At 41.7% G+C, this 20,140-nt stretch overlaps 1 protein-coding gene across 3 annotated transcripts in view; it reads left to right on the forward strand.

The window, feature by feature from the left end:
• Nucleotides 1–20,140, forward strand: part of PAK6 (p21 (RAC1) activated kinase 6) — a 256,971-nt gene that overhangs the window by 224,448 nt on the left and 12,383 nt on the right. For all 3 annotated transcript variants that reach the window (XM_077464862.1, XM_077464863.1, XM_077464864.1), the window contains 5 exons: nucleotides 10,609–11,073; nucleotides 12,575–12,708; nucleotides 13,015–13,141; nucleotides 18,763–18,888; nucleotides 19,201–19,335. In XM_077464862.1, the coding sequence (XP_077320988.1) occupies nucleotides 10,609–11,073; nucleotides 12,575–12,708; nucleotides 13,015–13,141; nucleotides 18,763–18,888; nucleotides 19,201–19,335 (987 nt within the window). The remainder of the gene's footprint in view (nucleotides 1–10,608; nucleotides 11,074–12,574; nucleotides 12,709–13,014; nucleotides 13,142–18,762; nucleotides 18,889–19,200; nucleotides 19,336–20,140) is intronic.

The following is a 20,140-nucleotide window of genomic DNA, read 5'->3' on the forward strand; positions in this document are numbered from 1 at the left end:
AGTCAAATGGAAGATGTTTTACACCCACTACATCAAGAGGTTAACAGTCTGAGAAAACAACTAACCAGCCAAACCGCCAGAATGGATGAAGTAGAAAATAGACTTCGAAGAGACAATATTAGGGTGCTGGGACTGCCTGAGAGATGCGAAGGCTCTGACCCTATAAAATTTTTAGAGACATGGTTCATAGAACTATTTGGCAGAGAAAAATTTTCACCTTTTTTCTCAATAGAAAGGGCTCATCGGGTTCCTTTTAAAGCCCCGCCTCCTGGGGGTCGTCCTAGACCAATGATTTTGAAATTTTTTAATTATAATGATAAAGTGACGTTGATGCGTAAGGCTAGGGATATGGGGAGTGTTATGTATGATGGTGTATGATTATTCACCAGAACTGCAGAGGCGTAGGGCCGATTTCTTAGAAGTTAAACGTACCTTAAGAACCCATAAGATTACATATGCCCTTTTATACCCAGCACGCTTGCGAATAGTGACACTGGGGGGAATACGGGTGTTCGACGCCCCGGGAGATGTAACCTTATGGCTGGAGGCTAACAAGGAGTCATTACAGATGCATTAAGGGGGTGGGGGAGGGGAATTATGGTCTTTTTTTTTGAATATTTTTTTTTTTTTTTTCTGGAGTACAGGGAGAGAGTTGAGGGAGATTTAAATGAGGTATGAAACAATGATAGTAGGGGAGATAGGGACTAAGGTTTCACTTTTTCTTCTTTATGCCTGTTTTATTTTACTTGCGGTGTTTGTCTCCCCTAGGGTGGAAGTAGAGTGTAATAAGAGTGGGGAAGTGAAGGGAGGGAGGGATGGAAGGGAGGAGTGTGAATGGGCCATGTATACCCCCTTAAGGGAGTACCTAGATAGGTGGTGGTGGGTTGGGGGGATAGGGAGGGAGGGGGTGGGTTGGGGGGATAGGGAGGGAGGGGGGGGGGTTGGGAGGGGTTGGAAAAGGAGAGATGGTAGAAGGGGTCAAAAAATTTTGAATACAGAGGATCACAGAAGGTTGAAAGCTGCATATTGTATATTCTGCACACAAACAGTAGCTCAATTGGAAGCTACTATTATAAAGATGACACACCTGCAGGGATTTTGTAAACTAGGTGGATATGGGGGGAGCACGGGTAGAATGAGATATTATAGGATATTTTTCACAAAATTTGAAGTTCCACCTCCTTTTTGTTTATTTATTTTAATTTTTTTCCGTTATATGCTGAATAATGCTGGATAAGGTACTTAATGTTGCCTCTTGGAATATAAGAGGCTTGGGGAGTCCGACTAAACGAGCAGCAGTTTTTTCGATGCTGGATAGACATGCGATCGGTCTGGCCTGTCTGCAGGAGACACATTTAACAAAATCAACTATCCCCCAATTTAAAAATAGGAGGTATCAAAATCAATACCACTCCACCCACACATCCTACTCGAGGGGAGTGTGTGTGATGATAGGAACAGGGGTGAGATTCGTCTGCAGACAGGCCAGTTTAGACGAACTGGGCCGTTATATTTTTTTATATTGTGTTTTGGAGGATAGGCCATGTGTTCTGGCGTGTGTCTATGTGCCACCCCCGTTTAAGATGGAGGTGGTGTATAGACTAATGGATTTCCTGGCAGACAAGGAGGAGGTACCAGTAATAATTTTGGGGGATTTTAATGAAGTGCTTGATAGAGGGGCTGATAGGTTCCCCAGTAAACTTCAACTAGGAGAAACGGGGTTAACAAGATTAAGTTATTTCCTGAAGGAAGTAGGACTGTTGGATATGTGGAGGGTGAGGAATATGAATGTTAGGCAATATTCTTGTTTTTCAAGTTCTCACTCAACACTATCCAGAATAGATCTAGCCCTGGGAAATGAGGAAGCGCTGCAAGATGTAAGAAATATAGAGTACCTACCTAGGGGAATATCTGACCACTCACTTTTGAAAATAGTACTGAGAACAGGGGAAAAAAGAAAAATACCGGGGGTTGGAGAATAAGTCCATTCTGGCTTGAACTAATGAAGGATGTAGAAGAAATTCCAAAAAGATTAAAAGAGTTTTTAGTATTCAATATAGACACTGCCCCAACTAATACAACATGGGATACATTAAAAGCATATACTAGAGGTCGGCAATTATTAAAAGGGAAGAAAATAAGCAATTATTTCAGAAGCAACGCTATTTTGGGGAGGGAGAGAGTGTTGGGAGAACATTAGCCCAGCTAGTAAAAACTAACTCCCCCTCAGCTATAATCCCAGCGATTAAGTCCATGAATGGGACAGTTCTTACAAGCGAAAAGGAGATTGTAGAAGCCTTCAGGGTTTTCTATGAGGAACTATACAGAACTCGAGGCCAGAGGAACGAAGAAGGTATGGGCGCATTTTTGGAAAAAGTGAAACTTCCAACCCTCACTCAAGAGGAGAGGGATGATCTGGAAGCCCCTATAACCCTTAGCGAGATACAGCAGGCAGTGACTGGTATGGCTAACCAAAAGTCCCCTGGGCCAGACGGCCTACCGGTGGAACTATACAAGAAATATAGTGAAATTTTACTCCCAGAACTACTTAGGACTTTGAAAGGGGCAAAGGTAGAGGGGAAACTGCCCGCATCTATGATGGAGGCGACCATTATTGTAATACCTAAAGAAGGAAAAGATCCTCAAGAGGTAGCTTCGTACAGGCCGATATCACTTTTATGTTCTGATGCAAAAATTTTAGCGAAGGTATTGTCGAATAGGCTAAATAAAGTTATTAATAGGCTGATACACATAGATCAGACAGGTTTTATTGCCGGACGATCAACCAGTATGAATATAAGAAGGGCATTTTTAAACATTCAGACCCCTCCGATGAACGCGGGCTCGAGGGCCATCCTATCTTTGGACATGACAAAGGCTTTTGATAGTCTAGAATGGGGATATTTATGGCGTGTCCTGGAGGGGTGCGGGGTCGGCCCCGCGTTCATCGGATGGATTAAAATGATGTACAGTGACCCCAGTGCAAAAGTAAGAATAAATAAAGAACAATCTGAAAGAATAGAGATGAGCAGAGGGACAAGGCAGGGGGTGCCCTCTTTCCCCTCTGCTCTTCGCTATTGCAATGGAGCCATTGGCGATCGCTATTAGGTCAGACCCTGAGATATCTGGTTTTCAAAAGGGAAGAGGACAGAGAGGAGAGAATCGCACTTTATGCAGATGATGTTCTTCTCTTTTTAGGGGACACTGGTCAATCTCTGGCAAAGGCAATTAAACTTGTAGAGGACTTTGGAGGTTTTACAGGTTTGACAATAAACTGGGGGAAGTCAGAGCTGCTCCAAGTAGATACCCCAGCCGCAGTGACTGCGACTGGGATACCGCAACTAGAAATGGTAGACTCAATGAAATACCTAGGTATATACTTAACAGTAAACTTAGAGCAATATGTTGATAAAAATATGCTTCCGTTATTGGGTAAATTCAAGCGAAGCTGTGACGCCTGGAGTCGACTTCCCTTGTCGGTAGCGGGTCGTTGTAGCCTGATAAAAATGATATGGTTGCCACAATTGTTGTATGTTCTGCACAATGCCCCGGTGTGGATAGGGAAAAAATGGTTTAAAAAGTTTGAAACTCTCTTTCGGGAGTTAATTTGGAAAAAGGGACAAATGAGAATTCGACTCCAGGCGTTACAGCAGCCAATGGATAGGGGGGGATTAGCCGTGCCCAACCCTAGGAATTATTATTTAGCAGCGCAACTGCAACATCTGGTGGGATGTAACCAGGAGGGGGAGGGTAACCCAAAAAGGGCCCCATAATAAATATGCTGAGTAAAGTATGGAGAACGGTAAAAAAGATGTTGGGATGTACAGGTTGGTCAGAATATACACCCTTGTGGGATAATAAGAACTTGCAGGAAATATTGTCAATTGGGAGAATTAATACATGGGAGAAGAAAGGAATAGTCAGGTTGGGTCAAATCTACAATGGTAGAATTTTGAAAACATTTACGGATCTAAAAAAGGAATATGACCTACCGCAACAGACATTCTTTCAATACCTTCAGCTCCGGCATGCTCTGAAAGCGCAGTTTGGTCCACAGATCCCTGAGTGGGATAAGATATCCTTACCCCAGGAGATAATTAAAGTAGATACATCTAGGGGAGTTATATCTACCCTTTATGGGTTATTAGGTAGGGGTCTCAAAATAGAACCTGGCTTAGCCAAGCAAAAGAAGAAGTGGGAAGAGGACATAGGAGAGATCACGGAGGAACAGTGGAAGAGAATACTGGAACTGGGGCCTCTATTATCGGTTTCTCCATCACAGAAAGTGTCACATCTGATGCTGATATACAGGGCCTACTATACTCCCAAGAGACTGTTCTTGTTTGGAAGGAGGACGGACGCCAACTGTCCTAGATGCCGAGGCTATGGGGACCTTCTACATATGATGTGGAGGTGCCCAAAGCTGTTTCGATACTGGGAAGGAATAGCAGAAATTATAAATAAAATATTTGGGATTAACTTGGACCTAGATCCTAAAACCTGTATACTAGGATACAGGAAAATGCCGGGCGAACAGAAAAGTACTACGCTTGCAGTTACACGCTGCTTATTTCAAGCGCGGAAACTGATAGCACAGAAATGGCATTCCGAGAGTGCACCTCTTGTGAGTGAGTGGACCCAGGTTATCAACGATTTAATATGGAAGGAGAAAACTGTATATATACGTAGAGGAAACCTTATAGGGTTTGAGAAAATCTGGAGGCCGTGGCTGAATGAAATAGGGTATCCATCTGATCAACAATAGTAGTAGAAAGAAAAGAAGGGAGGAAGAAGAGGAAAGAAGGAAAAGAAGAAGAAAAAGGGTAAATGAAGTACAAAGCAGCTTGAAAACCATGAAATACAGGTTTAAAAACTAGCCTAGAGATAACAAAGATAAATCTAGAGAAGAGGGATACTAGGAGAGGGAGGGAGAGGGGGAGGATGGGGTAAGGGAGGAGGGATGGGTTGGGAGAAGAGGGGGGGGGGGTAATGGAATGTGGGATAAATTGATACTATAGGAAGTGTGAATATGTATAGTGGACAAGTTTAATTGTTGTGTATATAAGTTGTTTGTTATAATATTTTGTACAATGGAAAAAAAAAAAAAAAAAGAAAAATTCAAATCCATCAAAAAAGATGTATTACAATATTTTCTGGCGGGGGCCAGAGTAGTGATTCCCCGTCACTGGAGATCAACAACCATGCCTTCCTTGGGGGATTGGGCTACTGAAGTGGACCACATAAGGGACCTTGAACATCTGTATGGTAAAGACAAACAGTTTTCTCTCACTTGGACTTCATGGTCCGTGTTCCGATACTCTTCTGAGTTTATCTCCTGGGCTGAGAGTGGCCTATATGATGTCGCCTTGACACTATGATGGAGTGCTTCTTGTCCCCTATCTTTCTATACCCTCTTTTCTGCCCCTATTCCCTCTTCTTTTTTTATATTTAAATACACCCTTAGGAATCCATCAAGCAAATGTATCATGACTTTGACTTGCCTATTGTTACTGATTCGATGTGTGACCCCCTACGACATATTTTTCATAAAGACAGGTTTTCTAAATAACCTGTCCTGGTGCATTATGTACGTGGCGCCTATGATTCCCTTCTCTGAAATGATGATGATGATGAAGGTTACTTTAACTTGTAATGTTTTCAGGGGTTGCTATCACAGAAGGTCTCCTGATGGGCCTCATAAACATGTTTTCACTCCATTTATATGCAACCTAGACATGTTTTTGTTCCGACGCATACGATACCTATTGTTGGTTTACCTTACCACTGTTTAATGTCTAAAAAATTCTGTCTCTCTTGCTTCTCTATATGAATAAAATAAGATAGAATTAAAAACGCTCAGATAACGCTACATGAGCCACAAGCCGCTTGGGTCACTTCCGGTTTGCGCCTATTGCTCCAATCCCAACGCATATCATCACATCATGTGACTTTCCCCTAATGAAGTCACGTGATGTGACAATACGTGGTGGGATTGGAGCAATAGGCACAAACCATAAGTGACACAAGCGGACAAGCTCGTGGAGTGTTAATTGAGCGTTTTTAATTAAAAGTGAGTGTATTACCTTTATGCTAGTCTAATAAATGTTAGTTCATACGGTATTATACTATCTGGGATCTTTCTTCCATTAATACCATCCTGAGTGAACCAATTTGAAAGGAGGCTGTACCCATTCCAAGGAGTATTGGAGAGGTGGCTTTGTGCATTGTAAAGAGTTACTGGTGTATCCACTCTAAGAGGGACAGTTTGAAGACCCCCTGGTCTCTGAAGCATCAGACCCAAGTTATGCTGTAGAATAAAAAAGCTGAGCTGCAAAAAGTTTTGATCGATCAAATCAAAACATGCAAAATATAAAAAAGTCCATATTAAATCACTTCAGCTTCTTGATGTCACCACAGTGTAATCCAACACAAACAAGAGAGTGCCCAACCACTGTAATGTAGACCTGCTTACCAGATGGCAAGCATAAAGGGCAGGTGGCTATAACCCAGCCACGACCTTTAGTTTACCGATGTCAACACCGGTATCAGTATCTGCAGATCGCTCCCTCTTTCCCACTATGGAGTCCGTCTTTACTCAGGTGGATACCCAAAAAGAAAGAAGACTAACCATAGTGCAATATTGCCTAAATATATATTTATTAAAATTAAGTATTACACTTAAATCTATGAGGAAATTGATATGCGTTAAAAAACAAACGGAGCCCGTCCTCCTGGTACAATCGCATGGTGATGTGAGTACGTGCCTTCCTCCAGATGCGTTTTGTCATACGCGACGTTGTTATGCTGTAACCTTAGGTAACCTTACTGCTGTAACAGTATGGTGAGGTGCTAGTACACACTTGGGTGTCACCTCAGCTTGGATTGGCCAGACATCGGCCGTTTTATTTGACTATTCACGGTGAAGGGAATTATCACCAATTTTCAGCTTTGGACTTTTCTAATTCATTCCCTTGTATTGATGTATTAGTCTCTTTGGGACGGTTATATATAGTTTGTTGGCCACCCAAATTAGAGTGGTTCTTTGGACGTTTATTTGTTGCATTTATTACACTTTATGGCACTGTTTTGCACGTTGCACTTTAGCCTTTATGTGTCACTGTTTTTGATATATTTTTTTAAGATTTATTTGTATATGCACTTTATCACAGATTACTCTGTTTACCTATTAGTATTTTACACCGATACTTCATTATTGTATGTATGTTTGCATTTTCATTTTATTTTAGTTTATTCCCAGTAAATAGAGAGCTCACAGAGCAGCATTACTTCTACCCATTTATCTCATTATCTGCTGACTATGTGTCTGTTGCAGTAGGCCTCTGGTTCCATTTAGTAGTTGAGAGCGCGGGCATACCACCTTTTAACATATGTATGTTGCTGTTTGTCATAATACTATGTTTTTCAATAAAAACCTTTTTTCTGATAAAAAAATAAATTTGGTTCATTCATCTGGGCACTTTCCAGTCAAAATTTGTGTAAAAATATGCTGAAATGCATGGAAAACAAATATTAAATGTATTTTCCTCTAGTCAACATTTACTACTGTTCTCCTATGTAAGCTTGACAAAGTGTCTTTCGGTGAAAAAAACGTATCAGGACATTACAGCAAATAACTTTTGCGGAATTTTTTCATGCATGGCATTTCACAGAACTTGACCTAAAGAAAAATGTTGCTTTTGCACTGTAAAGACCTATCCTAAGGGAAGACATTCTATTGGGCCTCACCTCTTCCAGTATAGACAGGCAGGCAGGTGTCTACATTAATCTAGTTCAGGCAGGTAAGAAGAACCCTCATCAGCATCTCGATTAGAAGTAGCTGGTACAGAACAAACTGTGCCATGTCAGGTCAGCCTTTGTACAAGCCTGCAAAGTAGCAACTCCAGCTGTGTTATGAATCCAACACCAGACAGATAAGGCCTCATGGCTTCAAAATGTCCTTCATGACACTTATTTACATTATTTATGACCTTGGACATTGCACGCTTGTTGAATAAATAACAATTTGTCAAAAATTGTGTTGCTGTACAATATCAGAGTTTTTTTGACTTGCTGGTATTTATGTATGTCCTGACTGATAATTAGTGCTGGAAACCCACTTAACGTGATTATTTTTTATTATTTTTTTCTATTTTTCTTTTTAATTAGAGAATGCAGTAAACAATAGAAGTGACTGCAACTTTTGGCCAGTAAGACAAAATAAAAATGACCGTAAACCATTTGTTAGTATTGTTTGAAAACAGACTGATGGTACTAGGTCTAAGAATAAGCCATAATAAGTACCGTATTTATTGGCGTATAACACGCACCCCAAGTTTAGGAGGTAATTTTAAGGAAAAAAACTTTTAGGAGGCAAGTTTAAGGAAAAAACTTACATTTAAATGCCCATCAATGCAGCCTTATCAGTGTCCATCTGCAGCCTTGCCCAGTGCCTTTGCTGCCTTGCCCAGTGCCTTTGCTGTCTCTTTGCTGCCTTGCCCAGTCTCTTTGCTGCCTTGCCCAGTCTCTTTGCTGCCTTGCCCAGTCTCTTTGCTGCCTTGCCCAGTCTCTTTGCTGCCTTGCCCAGTCTCTTTGCTGCCTTGCCCAGTCTCTTTGCTGCCTTGCCCAGTCTCTTTGCTGCCTTGCCCAGTCTCTTTGTTGCCTTGCCCAGTCTCTTTGTTGCCTTGCCCAGTCTCTTGGTTGCCTTGCCCAGTCTCTTGGTTGCCTTGCCCAGTCTCTTGGTTGCCTTGCCCAGTCTCTTGGTTGCCTTGCCCAGTCTCTTGGTTGCCTTGCCCAGTCTCTTGGTTGCCTTGCCCAGTCTCTTTGCTGCCTTGCCCAGTCTCTTTGCTGCCTTGCCCAGTCTCTTTGCTGCTCATTTAAATTAAAATAATAATAATAAATGAAATTAAATTTAGCGCCGATCCCCCGCTGACTGAATGGAGGGGAGCGAGCAGATGCCGAGATACACAAAGCCGAAGTATACTCGGCATTACTCGGCTTCTCTCGCAGTCCCGCCCCCACCTCCACTGATTGCGAGAAGAGCGCCGCTGACATACAGAAAGCTGAGTGTACTTCGGCTAGACTCGTCTCTGCTCGCAATCAAAAGCGGGACTGCAAGAGGAGCCGAGACTAGCCGAAGTACACTTGGCTTTCTGTATGTCAGTGGCGCTCACTCCTCTCGCAATCAGTGGAGGTGGGCGGGACTGCAAGAGGAGCCACGTAAAGCCATGTATACTTCGGCTTTGTGTATCTTGGCTCCGCTTGCTCCTTTCCCCACAATCAGGCGGTCGGGTCAAGAACTAGCATGTGAAAGATGGGGGATGGAGGCCCCAGCCAATATAGTATGAAGTTAAGTTTTGACTTGAGTGGAAATTAATACATTAGTTGGGGGATCATCGGTTAGCAGTATGGATTTATACCATTGCGTGCATTGAAAACATCATAGTATTGACCAGTTTTAGTCCATAGGGTTCAAAACTGAGTTGGCCTACCCTTTGCAGCTTTACCAGCTTCAACTCTTTTGGGAAGGCTGTCCAAAAGGTTTAGGAGTGTCTATGGGAATGTTTGACCATTCTTCCAGAAGCACATTTGTAAGGTCAGGCACTGATGTTGGACAAGAAGGTCTGGCTTGCAGACTCCACTCAAATTCATCCCAAAGGTGCTCTATCAGGTTGTCAGGACTGTACAGGCAAGCCAAGTTCCTCCGCGCCAAACTCACTCATCCATGTCTTTATGGACCTTGCTTTGTGCACTGGTCCAAATCATTTGGTGGATGGGGATTATGTTGTGGGGTTGTTTTTAAGGGGTTGGGCTTGACATCTTAAAGTAAAGGGAAGCATACCAAGACATTTTGGAAAATGTCATGCTCCCAATTTTGTAGGAACGGTTTGGTGATGGCCCCTTCCTGTTCCAACATGACTGCTCACCAGTGCACAAAGCAAGGTCCATAAAAACATGAATAAATTAGTTTGGGGTGGATGAACTTGACTGGCCTGCACAGAGTTTTGACCTCAACCCAACAGAACACATTTAGGATGAAGATGGCGATCCCTTATTTGCATTGAAGGGAACTCCTTAAGGAGTCAACATAGCAAGACACTTTGGACAATTTAATGCTCCCAAATTTGTGGAAACGGTTTGGGGATGGTCCCTTTCTGTTCCAACATAACTGTACATCAGTGCACAAAGCAAGGTCCAAGGTTGTATATGTGTGTGTGCTATGTTAGGTACCTGACTGCCAATATTACATCTTTGACAAGCAAGTCGCAAAAAAACAAATGAATGAAAAAGTCAAAATTCACTTTAGCTGTTCTATATCAGTGGCATTAAAGAACTGAAATAAAAGCATCAACATAGGTGCCAGACAGCTAGCTTTTTCAGAAACCATGGTCAGTAGTGGCGTCCTGTGCATTTTTTTTTCATAAAAGGTCTCCTTTCATAGTTGTAAGCTAGTAACCTGCCAAAACAAAATATACCATATCTACTGACAAACTATTTGCTCTGGAAGAGTATTTCATCAGAGGAATCAACCTGTAAATACCACTAGATTTGTTTTATATTAAATGTTTTAGAATGATAAACCACTAAAAGATGCTTTTTTTTTTTTTTCAGAATGAAGGCTTTCAGAGGCCCATATTGACAGCTCGGGGGGTTTTGACTAAAGCGGCTTCTCTTCCACCGGACCATTTATCTCCAGACTTTTCTAGGGTCATTTCAGGGACACCATCAGAGCGGATCTCCCCTCTCCGACCTAGTAGACCTTCTCCAGCAGGTTCTCCTCGCAGCCGTCCCATCCAGACCAGCTCCTCCAACCTCCATTTGTGTCAGGACTCCTTCAACAAGAACTCATTAGCTAATCAGGACACTACAGTAGTGACTCATGAACAATTCAAAACAGCACTTCGCATGGTGGTAGACAAGGGAGATCCACGTTTGCTATTGGAGGATTATGTGAAAATCGGCGAAGGGTCTACCGGAGTGGTTTGCATTGCTAGGGAAAAGCACAGTGGGCGTCAAGTAGCTGTTAAAATGATGGATCTTAGAAAACAGCAACGTAGAGAACTACTGTTTAATGAGGTGAGTTTTTCAACTGCAATGTGGGTACGTGGTGGATTCAGGCATTTTATATGTATTAAACATCTGTGTGGTACTTAAAGAATGCTTTAGAATTTAGTATTTCTATTCTTGTTTAGTGTTCAAGTTCCATCATACCATATTTCACAATTTATAACAGTTACACTTAGGGACAGCAGCCAGAGCTCTGCAAGGGCAAAGGATTTCTAGAGGCTCAAGTGACATTCTGTGACAAACCACATACTGGCAGGTGTGCACCCTGATTAAAAAAGCCTGCTCTAAAAACACTCCTCCTACATACCATTTAGATAGGTGGCCATCTTGTAATCAGGCAATTAGATGTATGCCAAAGCAAATATTACTGTTGCATACTTTGTATCTTCTCAAAATATTAATCCTAATATTACCAAACACATGAAAAACACTTTTTTGGACACCCACAATTATACTGCATAGGTGCATTCTCTAAACCGTTCAAATTAGCCTATAAATTGTCAGGGCAGAGATTTGGTGCCATCTTCTTCTTGCTGGCCTTTAATGTTAAGTTCATATTTCAAGTTGCCTTGCTGCACTTTGCCAAAAGAAATGTATATATCCATATTTGATGATACAGTACTTTCCTCACTACATGATTGGAATATCGTAATAACCTACTATGATGTAAACCCATCTCATGAATAGATCTCTTTTCTGAATATATTTGTTTACATCTAATAGATTTCTTCCTCAGTTTCAACATTTCTTGGCCTCTGCTCAGTCTCTACGTTTTCAACTTGGAGGAACTCTTGAATAACTTTCCAGGTCCAGGGAACCCTTAAAAACAAATACTATATCTACAGCTCATGGGACATTCGTGTGATGGTCACTGGGAAGAATACTCCTTAAATATGTGGTCAATTGAAATGAGAGAGAGAGAGACAGAAATTGCTCATCGCCCAAGGAACCCCTAGCAACCTATGGAGAAAACCTGGTTGAGAAAGGCTTCTCTAAAGGCTTTAAAGTTGTTCTATAAATTGCAGTCATGTGACCATCAGACACAAAGTTTTTGTCTTGTCGAGCTGTTGAAGTACTTGGGTCTACACATTTCAACTTTTCACCTATTAACTCATTTAGCTTGGGCTGCAGTTGGCACCCTGCAACAACATTGGTAAAATATAATAGGCTCAATCCACAAAGCTAAAATATAAAAAAGACATTTATTTTCAGATGAGTTCAATGAAATTTGAAAATCACAGTCAGCTTGCTGAAAAGCAAAGTGTGTTTAATAAATTGACCAACATTATTTATTTTATTTCCTTTTATTGGGAAACCTTGCCAAATTTACCAGAAGGATTTGTTTAATTTTATGTAGACTGAATTAAGTAAATTAACACATTTTAATTCTGTATTTAAATATTCAAGGTCTCCTCATTGTGTTTATCATACGGTACAACTGCTATGTTATTATGGATATGTTTTTGGTCTGGAGTTGGAGCCATCATTTTGTTCCTTGTGTGGCACACAGGTTGTAATCATGAGGGACTACCAGCATTCCAGTGTCGTGGAAATGTATAAGAGCTATCTTGTAGGAGAAGAACTATGGGTCATGATGGAGTATGTGCAAGGTGGTGCTCTGACAGACATTGTGTCACAGACGAGGTATGTGAAAGCTCATACATTTGCTGTAAGGGCATTGAGAGTGTTTGAAATCTGTCTGAACAAAGACCTGCATGGGAGCTTTTATCTGGAAATTAAGGATAGATGTTTTTCTGGCTAAATAAAATGAGAGAAAAGAGGGCAGGAAAAGAGTCGTTAGCCTTGGTGACCAATCCAATTGTATTTTTTCACCCGATAAGCAATGTATGTTACCTGTGACATTCTAAACGTTATAATAAGTTATCCATTGTAATATATAATCCACTTGTACATTTAAACAAGGTCTTACACCTTTGTTCTCTATTCTAGGCTGAATGAGGAGCAAATTGCTACTGTCTGTAAGTCTGTGTTGCAAGCTCTTGAGTACCTGCACTCTCAGGGGGTCATACACCGAGACATCAAGAGTGACTCCATCCTTCTTACACTGGATGGACGGGTGAGTAGCCATTGCGTTTTTCAGCTTTAGGATTACATTATAAATGTTATAACTGTAACACAATATTAATAACAAGAATATATTTAGAAGTTATTTAAGAAACAGATGTTTTAGGTAAGCAGTGAGATAAATTGCATGGGACACAGAATTACACCCAGGATTTTCAGTAATTCTTTGCCATTTTTGTATGCAGTATACTGGAAATTATTATCATACAATTGAACTTTCTGTGTAAATTAGCGAAGTAAATTCCTGTGTTTTTGTAACAAAAGAATTAGTTTTACAGTTTTCCTTTAGAAAGGAGCCAAAGCCTGTGTACAAAATCCCATCCACTGCCTGCGTGTTGCAGAGGAGGACCCTCTCAAAAGGCTTTTTTGAAACATTTAAAAGCAGGCTGCCTTTAGTGCTGTCAGGAGGTGTTACTCTTCATCAAGCCTTAACACAAGTCACCTAATGCATTCTTTCATGCTTTTATTACCATTGACTACTCAAGTCCTGATGGGGGGGGATTCCCCAAAAACGCATTGGCTGTATTTGATACTTTTAAACATTAAATGTTCCAAAAAGTCCTAGAACTGTAACAGACTTTTGTACCAGGCTCTTCTCAGTACTCATCCAAAAATGTACCATCTGGCAAGCACTTCCTTTGTCGCTATCAGAGAGGTAGCAGCCTAGGACCAGAACAGGGTCCACCTATGCTATATTTCAATCATGGATCTGCATCTTTGAAGAAAAAAATCACATTAGGGTAGATTCATCAGAACCTATTTTCATTTCCGTTTGTCCAGCGTTATCACACATGCATCAGTCACATTGAGTCACACTTATAGTTCCCTATTGAATGGACAGCTCTAGCTTTGACTCAGTAGGGAGTGTGTTGGTCCCCTGCAAGGAGACCACTGATTCCACACAGCAAGTGTCCTTCTGTATTTACCTGATTTCAACTGAAAGCTCAATTGGGCTTTGAACTTCAGGAATGATCTAAATTACATACTTAGGCAGATTATGCAAGTATGCATATCTCATACCTGATGGGTTTCTGTGGAAGCTGAAAACCACTGTAGGTAGTAAGCACTACTAGCAATGGCTGCAGTCTTCAGGTCCAATGTGTGCTCTGCTCGAGTGGCTTCTTCTCTGCACACAGAACACAGGGGGTCACTTGCTCAGCCCCGCTGCATTTATAGAACACTTTGGTTTCTTTCATTAAATACAACTAATTCTTTGAACAAGTTGAAAATTGTGACTAGGGATAAACTTTCTGTTCGTGTCGAACATGAGTTCGACTCGAACATCGACTGTTCGCCCATTTGAAAACTAAACATTGGCCATTCGCGCCAAATTCAAGCTGCGCGTAACGGCCCATAATCCACTGGGGAAACGCAGTGCATTGCTGTATGATGATTGCACCATGACCTGCATGCTTTGGCCAATCACAGCGCCCTCAGCTAAGAGAGCGATAATTGGCCAAAGGTAGGGTGCCTTTCGCAAAACATGGCTCAGGGGGACTAAGTCCACGACCCACACTATATAAGGCCACCTGCACGTCGGCCCTCGTGTAATGTGTTGTTGGCGTGGATGGAGAGACAGTCTCATTTAGATTCAGCGCAGATAAGTATAACACAAATAAAAGCAAACACCTAAATTGCAAGCTGACACTTAAGGTAAATTCAAAATAATCCCTCACATTAACAGAAAAAATATAATAGTGCAGCGCAATAACATATAAACTAATAGACTATAATGCTAATAATGATACTGATATTCAAATACAATCAGCCAAACATAACATTTCAATCACTGGAATAAATCAAAAGACAGCTTCCTCAAGTGAATCTGGCAGACAGAACAATATAGCGGTAATTGAGGTCCCTCCACCACAAGTAGTCAAGCCACTCACCTCCTATATTCAACCTGAGACAGGTCACAGAGCCTTATACCCACTCCTGGGGTGATTATATTATATTGATAAAGCCGTTGATCTCTCACAGTAGGCAATCGTATAAACAGAGGAAGAAGACCATCTAGTGCTCTCTGTATAAACTATTATAATTAGCCAAGTAAAATAATAAAAGATCCTCACAATGGTTTCACTCATAAACAAGTGCTGGTTTTACAAAGGTATAAGGTTGTTTCAAACCTAAAAGATGCAACCATTGTGAGTGGATCTTTTATTATTTTACTTGGCTAATTAAAATAGTTTTATATAGAGAGTACTAGATTGCAGATTTCTTCTCTGAACCAGCCGTGCACCGTAGGCACTGAAGGGGCTACACAAGCACTCAGGCAAAAAGATGTCATGCGGTGCTTGAGTTGGTCTGCTTAGGGGACAGGAGCCAGACTGGGGCAGAGAATCTGTTAGCTCTGCAGGGGCAGGCTCAGAGGTGGTTGACGCCACGCCAGCTTCAGCCAGGAATCGTTGTATGCGACAATGGCACCAACCTCTTCTCCGCCCTCTGACAGGGACACTTGACCTATGTTCCCTGTTTGGCTCACATGCTGAATTTGGTGGTGGCATGCAGTGGTTCTTGAGCAGGTACCCGGGCTTACAGGATCTCCTGAGGCAGGCCAGGAAAGTCTGTGGTCATTTCCGCCGGTCATATAATGCCAGTGCTCGGCTAGCTGACATTCAAAGAGAATGAAACCTGCCCAAGAACCGCCTCATTTGTGACATGCCCACCAGGTGGAACTCAACATTGGCAATGCTGCAGTGGCTACATAAGCAGTAGAGGGCCATAAATGAGTACCTGTGTGAGTATGGCAACAGGACAGGGTCAGGGGAGCTTGGTTTTTGCCATGTCAGTGGCTACTGATCAAGGATGCATGCACTGTCCTGTTACTATTTGAGGAGGCCATGAGGATGGTGAGCAGTGACAGTGCATGCATCAGTGATACTGTCCCTCTTGTTTTCCCGTTGGAGCACATGCATTCGTGGAATAATGGACAGGGCACTTGAGGCAGAGCAGCGGGAGGAAGAGAAGGACTTCCTTACCTCTCAAGGCCCCCTTTATCCAGATACTAAGGAGGTGGATTGTGTCAGCATGGCTGACCAACGGCTGACCAATGCCTTCAGAAATTCTTCAGTCCTCAGCGCCCAGATCTGATCGGTTCCAGCAACCATCGCCAGCATCTGAATTACATGGTGCATGAATATATAGGGGCAAGATCAGACTTGGAGACTTTTCCAACAGAGCATTGGGTTACTGGGTCTTGAGGAAGGACCACTGGCCAGAGCTTGCTCAATATGCATTTGAGCTACTGACCTGTCCTGCATCCAGCGTTCTTTCTGAACTCACATTCAGTGCTGCTGGAGGTTTTGTAACCGATCAGAGTGCACCTGTCCACAGACTCTGTTGATCGGCTCACATTCATAAAAATTAATCAGTCTTGGATCACCAGCTACCAAGCAACTGATGCTGATGTAACTGATTCATTTTTCTATGGATGTGGGATCCCTTGAAGACTGCATATGCTGAGTGACTATCCTATTATGCTGAGTGACTATCCTATTCCTCCTCAATCTTAGTGATGATAGCTTCAAGGCATATTTTCGGTTCAGGGCACCACAAACACTGCCTAAGGCCCAATTTTTCTGCCCCTGTTTAACAAAGACACGTAATTACAATTTATGATCTAATATTTCACAGCAGGGCCTGTTCATGTGCTCAACAAAAGTATCTATGAGGCTTTACGGTGTTGTGCCACCACCACCGCCTAAGGCCCAACTTTTATGCCCATTTTAACAATATATAATATTTCACAGCAGGGCCTGTTCCAGCACCCACCAAGAGTAACTGTGTGGGCTTACAGTATTCTGGTACCACCAACACCTAAGACCCAATTTTACAGTGAGTGTAAAGGGCAGGCCGTATAGTATATACAGGCGGTCCCCTATTTTCAAACATCCGACTTACAAACGACTCCTACTTACAAACGGAGGGAGACAACAGGAAGTGAGAGGAAATCTATCCCTAGGAAGGGAAATTCTTTCCTGTAAGAGTTAATATGGGAAAAAGGTTTCTCCACTGATGCTTTATCACCAATTGTTTCAACAACCCAAAATTTTCAGAATCCAATTCTCATTGGGACAGAAAGTGAGGTGAATTCTTCTGAACAAGGGCACAGACAGCAAAACAAATGTTACACGGGTGATAACCCTTCCCTATGTTATCCAAAAAGCTTAAAAATAGATTTTTTGGCTGGAGCTACACTTACAAAAGGTACCTGTTCCAAATTACAAACCGATTCAACTTGAGAACAAACCTACAGTTTCTATCTTGTTTGTAACCCAGGGACCGCCTGTATACTGCTGCTGTTCAGAGTATATAGGGCCTGGGGGCCCCATGGCTTTTTTTTTATTTGGGTGCCGGGTTCACCTTAACCACTTCACCCCTGCAAGATTTCCCCCCTTCCTGACCAGAGCACTTTGCGATTCCGCACTGCATTGCTTTAACTGACAATTGCGTGGTCGAGTGACGTGGCTCCCAAACAAAATTTATGTCCTTTTTTTCCCACAAATAGAGCTTTCTTTTATTGATATTTGATCACCCCTGCTGTTTTTATTTTTTGCGCTATAAACAACATTTTTTTTGAAAAAACTAATTTTGGGGAGTGTTTCTAACTGTGGAGGAGTGTGGCTACATGTGACATGTCACTGATCTCTGCTTACAATCACAGGCAGAGCGGGGAGATGCTTGTTTACATTCGCATCTCCCCGTTCTTCCTCCCTGTGAGACAATCGCGGGTATCTCCTCTGCGATCGAGTCCGCTGGACCTACGACCCAACACACAACGGAGGTCCCTGCCAGCACGTGATGGCACGGCGACAAATTTAAAGGGACGTACAGGTACGCCCATTTGCCCAGCTGTGCCATTCTGCCAACGTACATTGGCGTGCGCCGGTCGGGAATCGGTTAATATCCGTACCAAACCCAAAGGGCCTGGTAATGGGCTGGGGGGGGGGGGGCGCAACATTACGTTACAGCCGCAAACCGTTTTAAATGACTTTTATTGCTTTAGAAATTTCATTTTGTGCAGGGACTGTTCTAAACAAGGGAAAAATGTGCCACTTTACAGACATATTATAGACACCCCCAGGCACAATATTTAAAGGAAGATTTCACTTTTATTGTTGTTAAGCATTACTAAAATCACTGCCCCCGAAAAAAACTCTTGTTTTTAAAACTTTTTTTTGCATTGATTCATGTCCCTTGGGGCAGGACCCAGGTCACCAAACACTTTTTATGACAACAACTTGCATATTAGCCTTTAAAATTAGCACTTTAGATTTTTTGCATTCGAGTCCCATAGACTTTAACGGGGTTTGTGTGTTCGCACAAATTTTTGGTCCGTTTTGCATTTTCTGCCGCAAACCGAACCGGGGGTGTTTGGCTCATCCCTAATTGTGATGTCAGTGCCCCTATGACTACACTGAATACCACAGTGATCTCTCTGCTTCCCCAGCAAACCATTAGGTATGAGATATCTTGTCAAGCTGGACCAATGTACATGTGTAATACAGATCATTACAGGAGTTCAAATGTAACACATTTTCCGTTTTTGAAAAACACAAGAAAATTTTTTGTAGCACAGTCAATAATGAGGAAATGTTTTCTTGTTTCTAGGTGAAGCTTTCTGACTTTGGGTTCTGTGCTCAAATTAGCAAAGATGTTCCTAAGAGGAAGTCATTGGTGGGTACTCCATATTGGATGGCACCAGAGGTCATATTGAGGACTGCATATGGCACAGAGGTAAATTCATATAAGGCTTAACTGTCTTGGGATGTTTATTTAGATTTAGACATCTTAGAAATGGAAGTAGTACCAATTGTTTGTAGGATTAGTAGGTTGATGTTGGTGAAACAGAAGATATTTTAGGGATAATGTAAAGGGCATCTTAATGGAACAATGCTGTTTTTGCTTTGCACTAAGTTGCCTTGCTTTTATTTATTTTCTTCATACAAATCAATCTAGATGCATGTGTGTTATCTACCAACTACAAGTCTTCTGGGTTTGACTTGCTTCTGTATACACTAGCCCTTAATTCCCTCTGTGGCTCCTTAGGTGGATATCTGGTCTTTGGGAATCATGGTAATCGAGATGGTTGACGGCGAACCTCCCTATTTCAGTGACTCTCCTGTGCAGGCCATGAAAAGGTTGCGGGACAGCCCACCTCCAAAACTGAGGAACTCTCACAAAGTGAGTGACATCATTTGATTGTATCCGAAATATTTATAGATCAGAAATATTAAGAATTATTTTAAAATTAATACTTGTATGTGTACAATCTTGTTGTTTTTCAGGCAAAGGGTTATGTTTACCTACACAAGGGGAGGAAAAATTTAAATATGTAATTAGGAGAATTGTAAACTCCCTCCCAGGTGGTCAGATGTTATATTGTACAGGTTTAAAGAGTAACTCCACTTTTGAGAAAAAAAATAAATCAATGTACATTAGGATAGGATTTAAGAAACCTTGTTGCAGATTCCTACCTGTTTCTTCTTTGAAGGAATAGCTATTTGATTGACCATGTCCTTTGCATACTGATTCTGAATAGGAGGGCTGGTTCATTATAATCATCTGATGTACTCTGCGTTCTGATGAGTGTTTGCATCTCTTTAGAAGTAATAACCTTTAGGAAGTATCCCCCCAAAATGTTTGTTGCAGAGGATGCCTAAAACCAACTTAAATCTTAGTGCGGAGTTCTGGGAAAATCCGTGCGCCAATTACACAAGCAAGAAATTAAATTTTTGAAGACGTTCTGTACACCAACGGTGTACAAAAGGCCTATAGGTTGCCATATAGCCATTGAATTTTACAGAAAATGACAATGCTTCAGATTGAAATGGAAAGGTATACAATATGGCTATTATAGCACGTGTTTATGCTTTATTATTTTTTTATTTTCAGTATTTTTTTCCTCAAAAGTGGAGTTATTCTTTAAGTCACCTCTGACTTGGGTCCAGTTTTTGCTCATGCAAATATACATTTAGTGCATATGTAT

This window comes from Lithobates pipiens, unplaced genomic scaffold, assembly GCF_037356315.1.
Source record: "Lithobates pipiens isolate NorthernLeopardFrog02 unplaced genomic scaffold, aLitPip1_a1.2 Scaffold_30, whole genome shotgun sequence".
Lineage (NCBI taxonomy): Eukaryota > Metazoa > Chordata > Amphibia > Anura > Ranidae > Lithobates > Lithobates pipiens.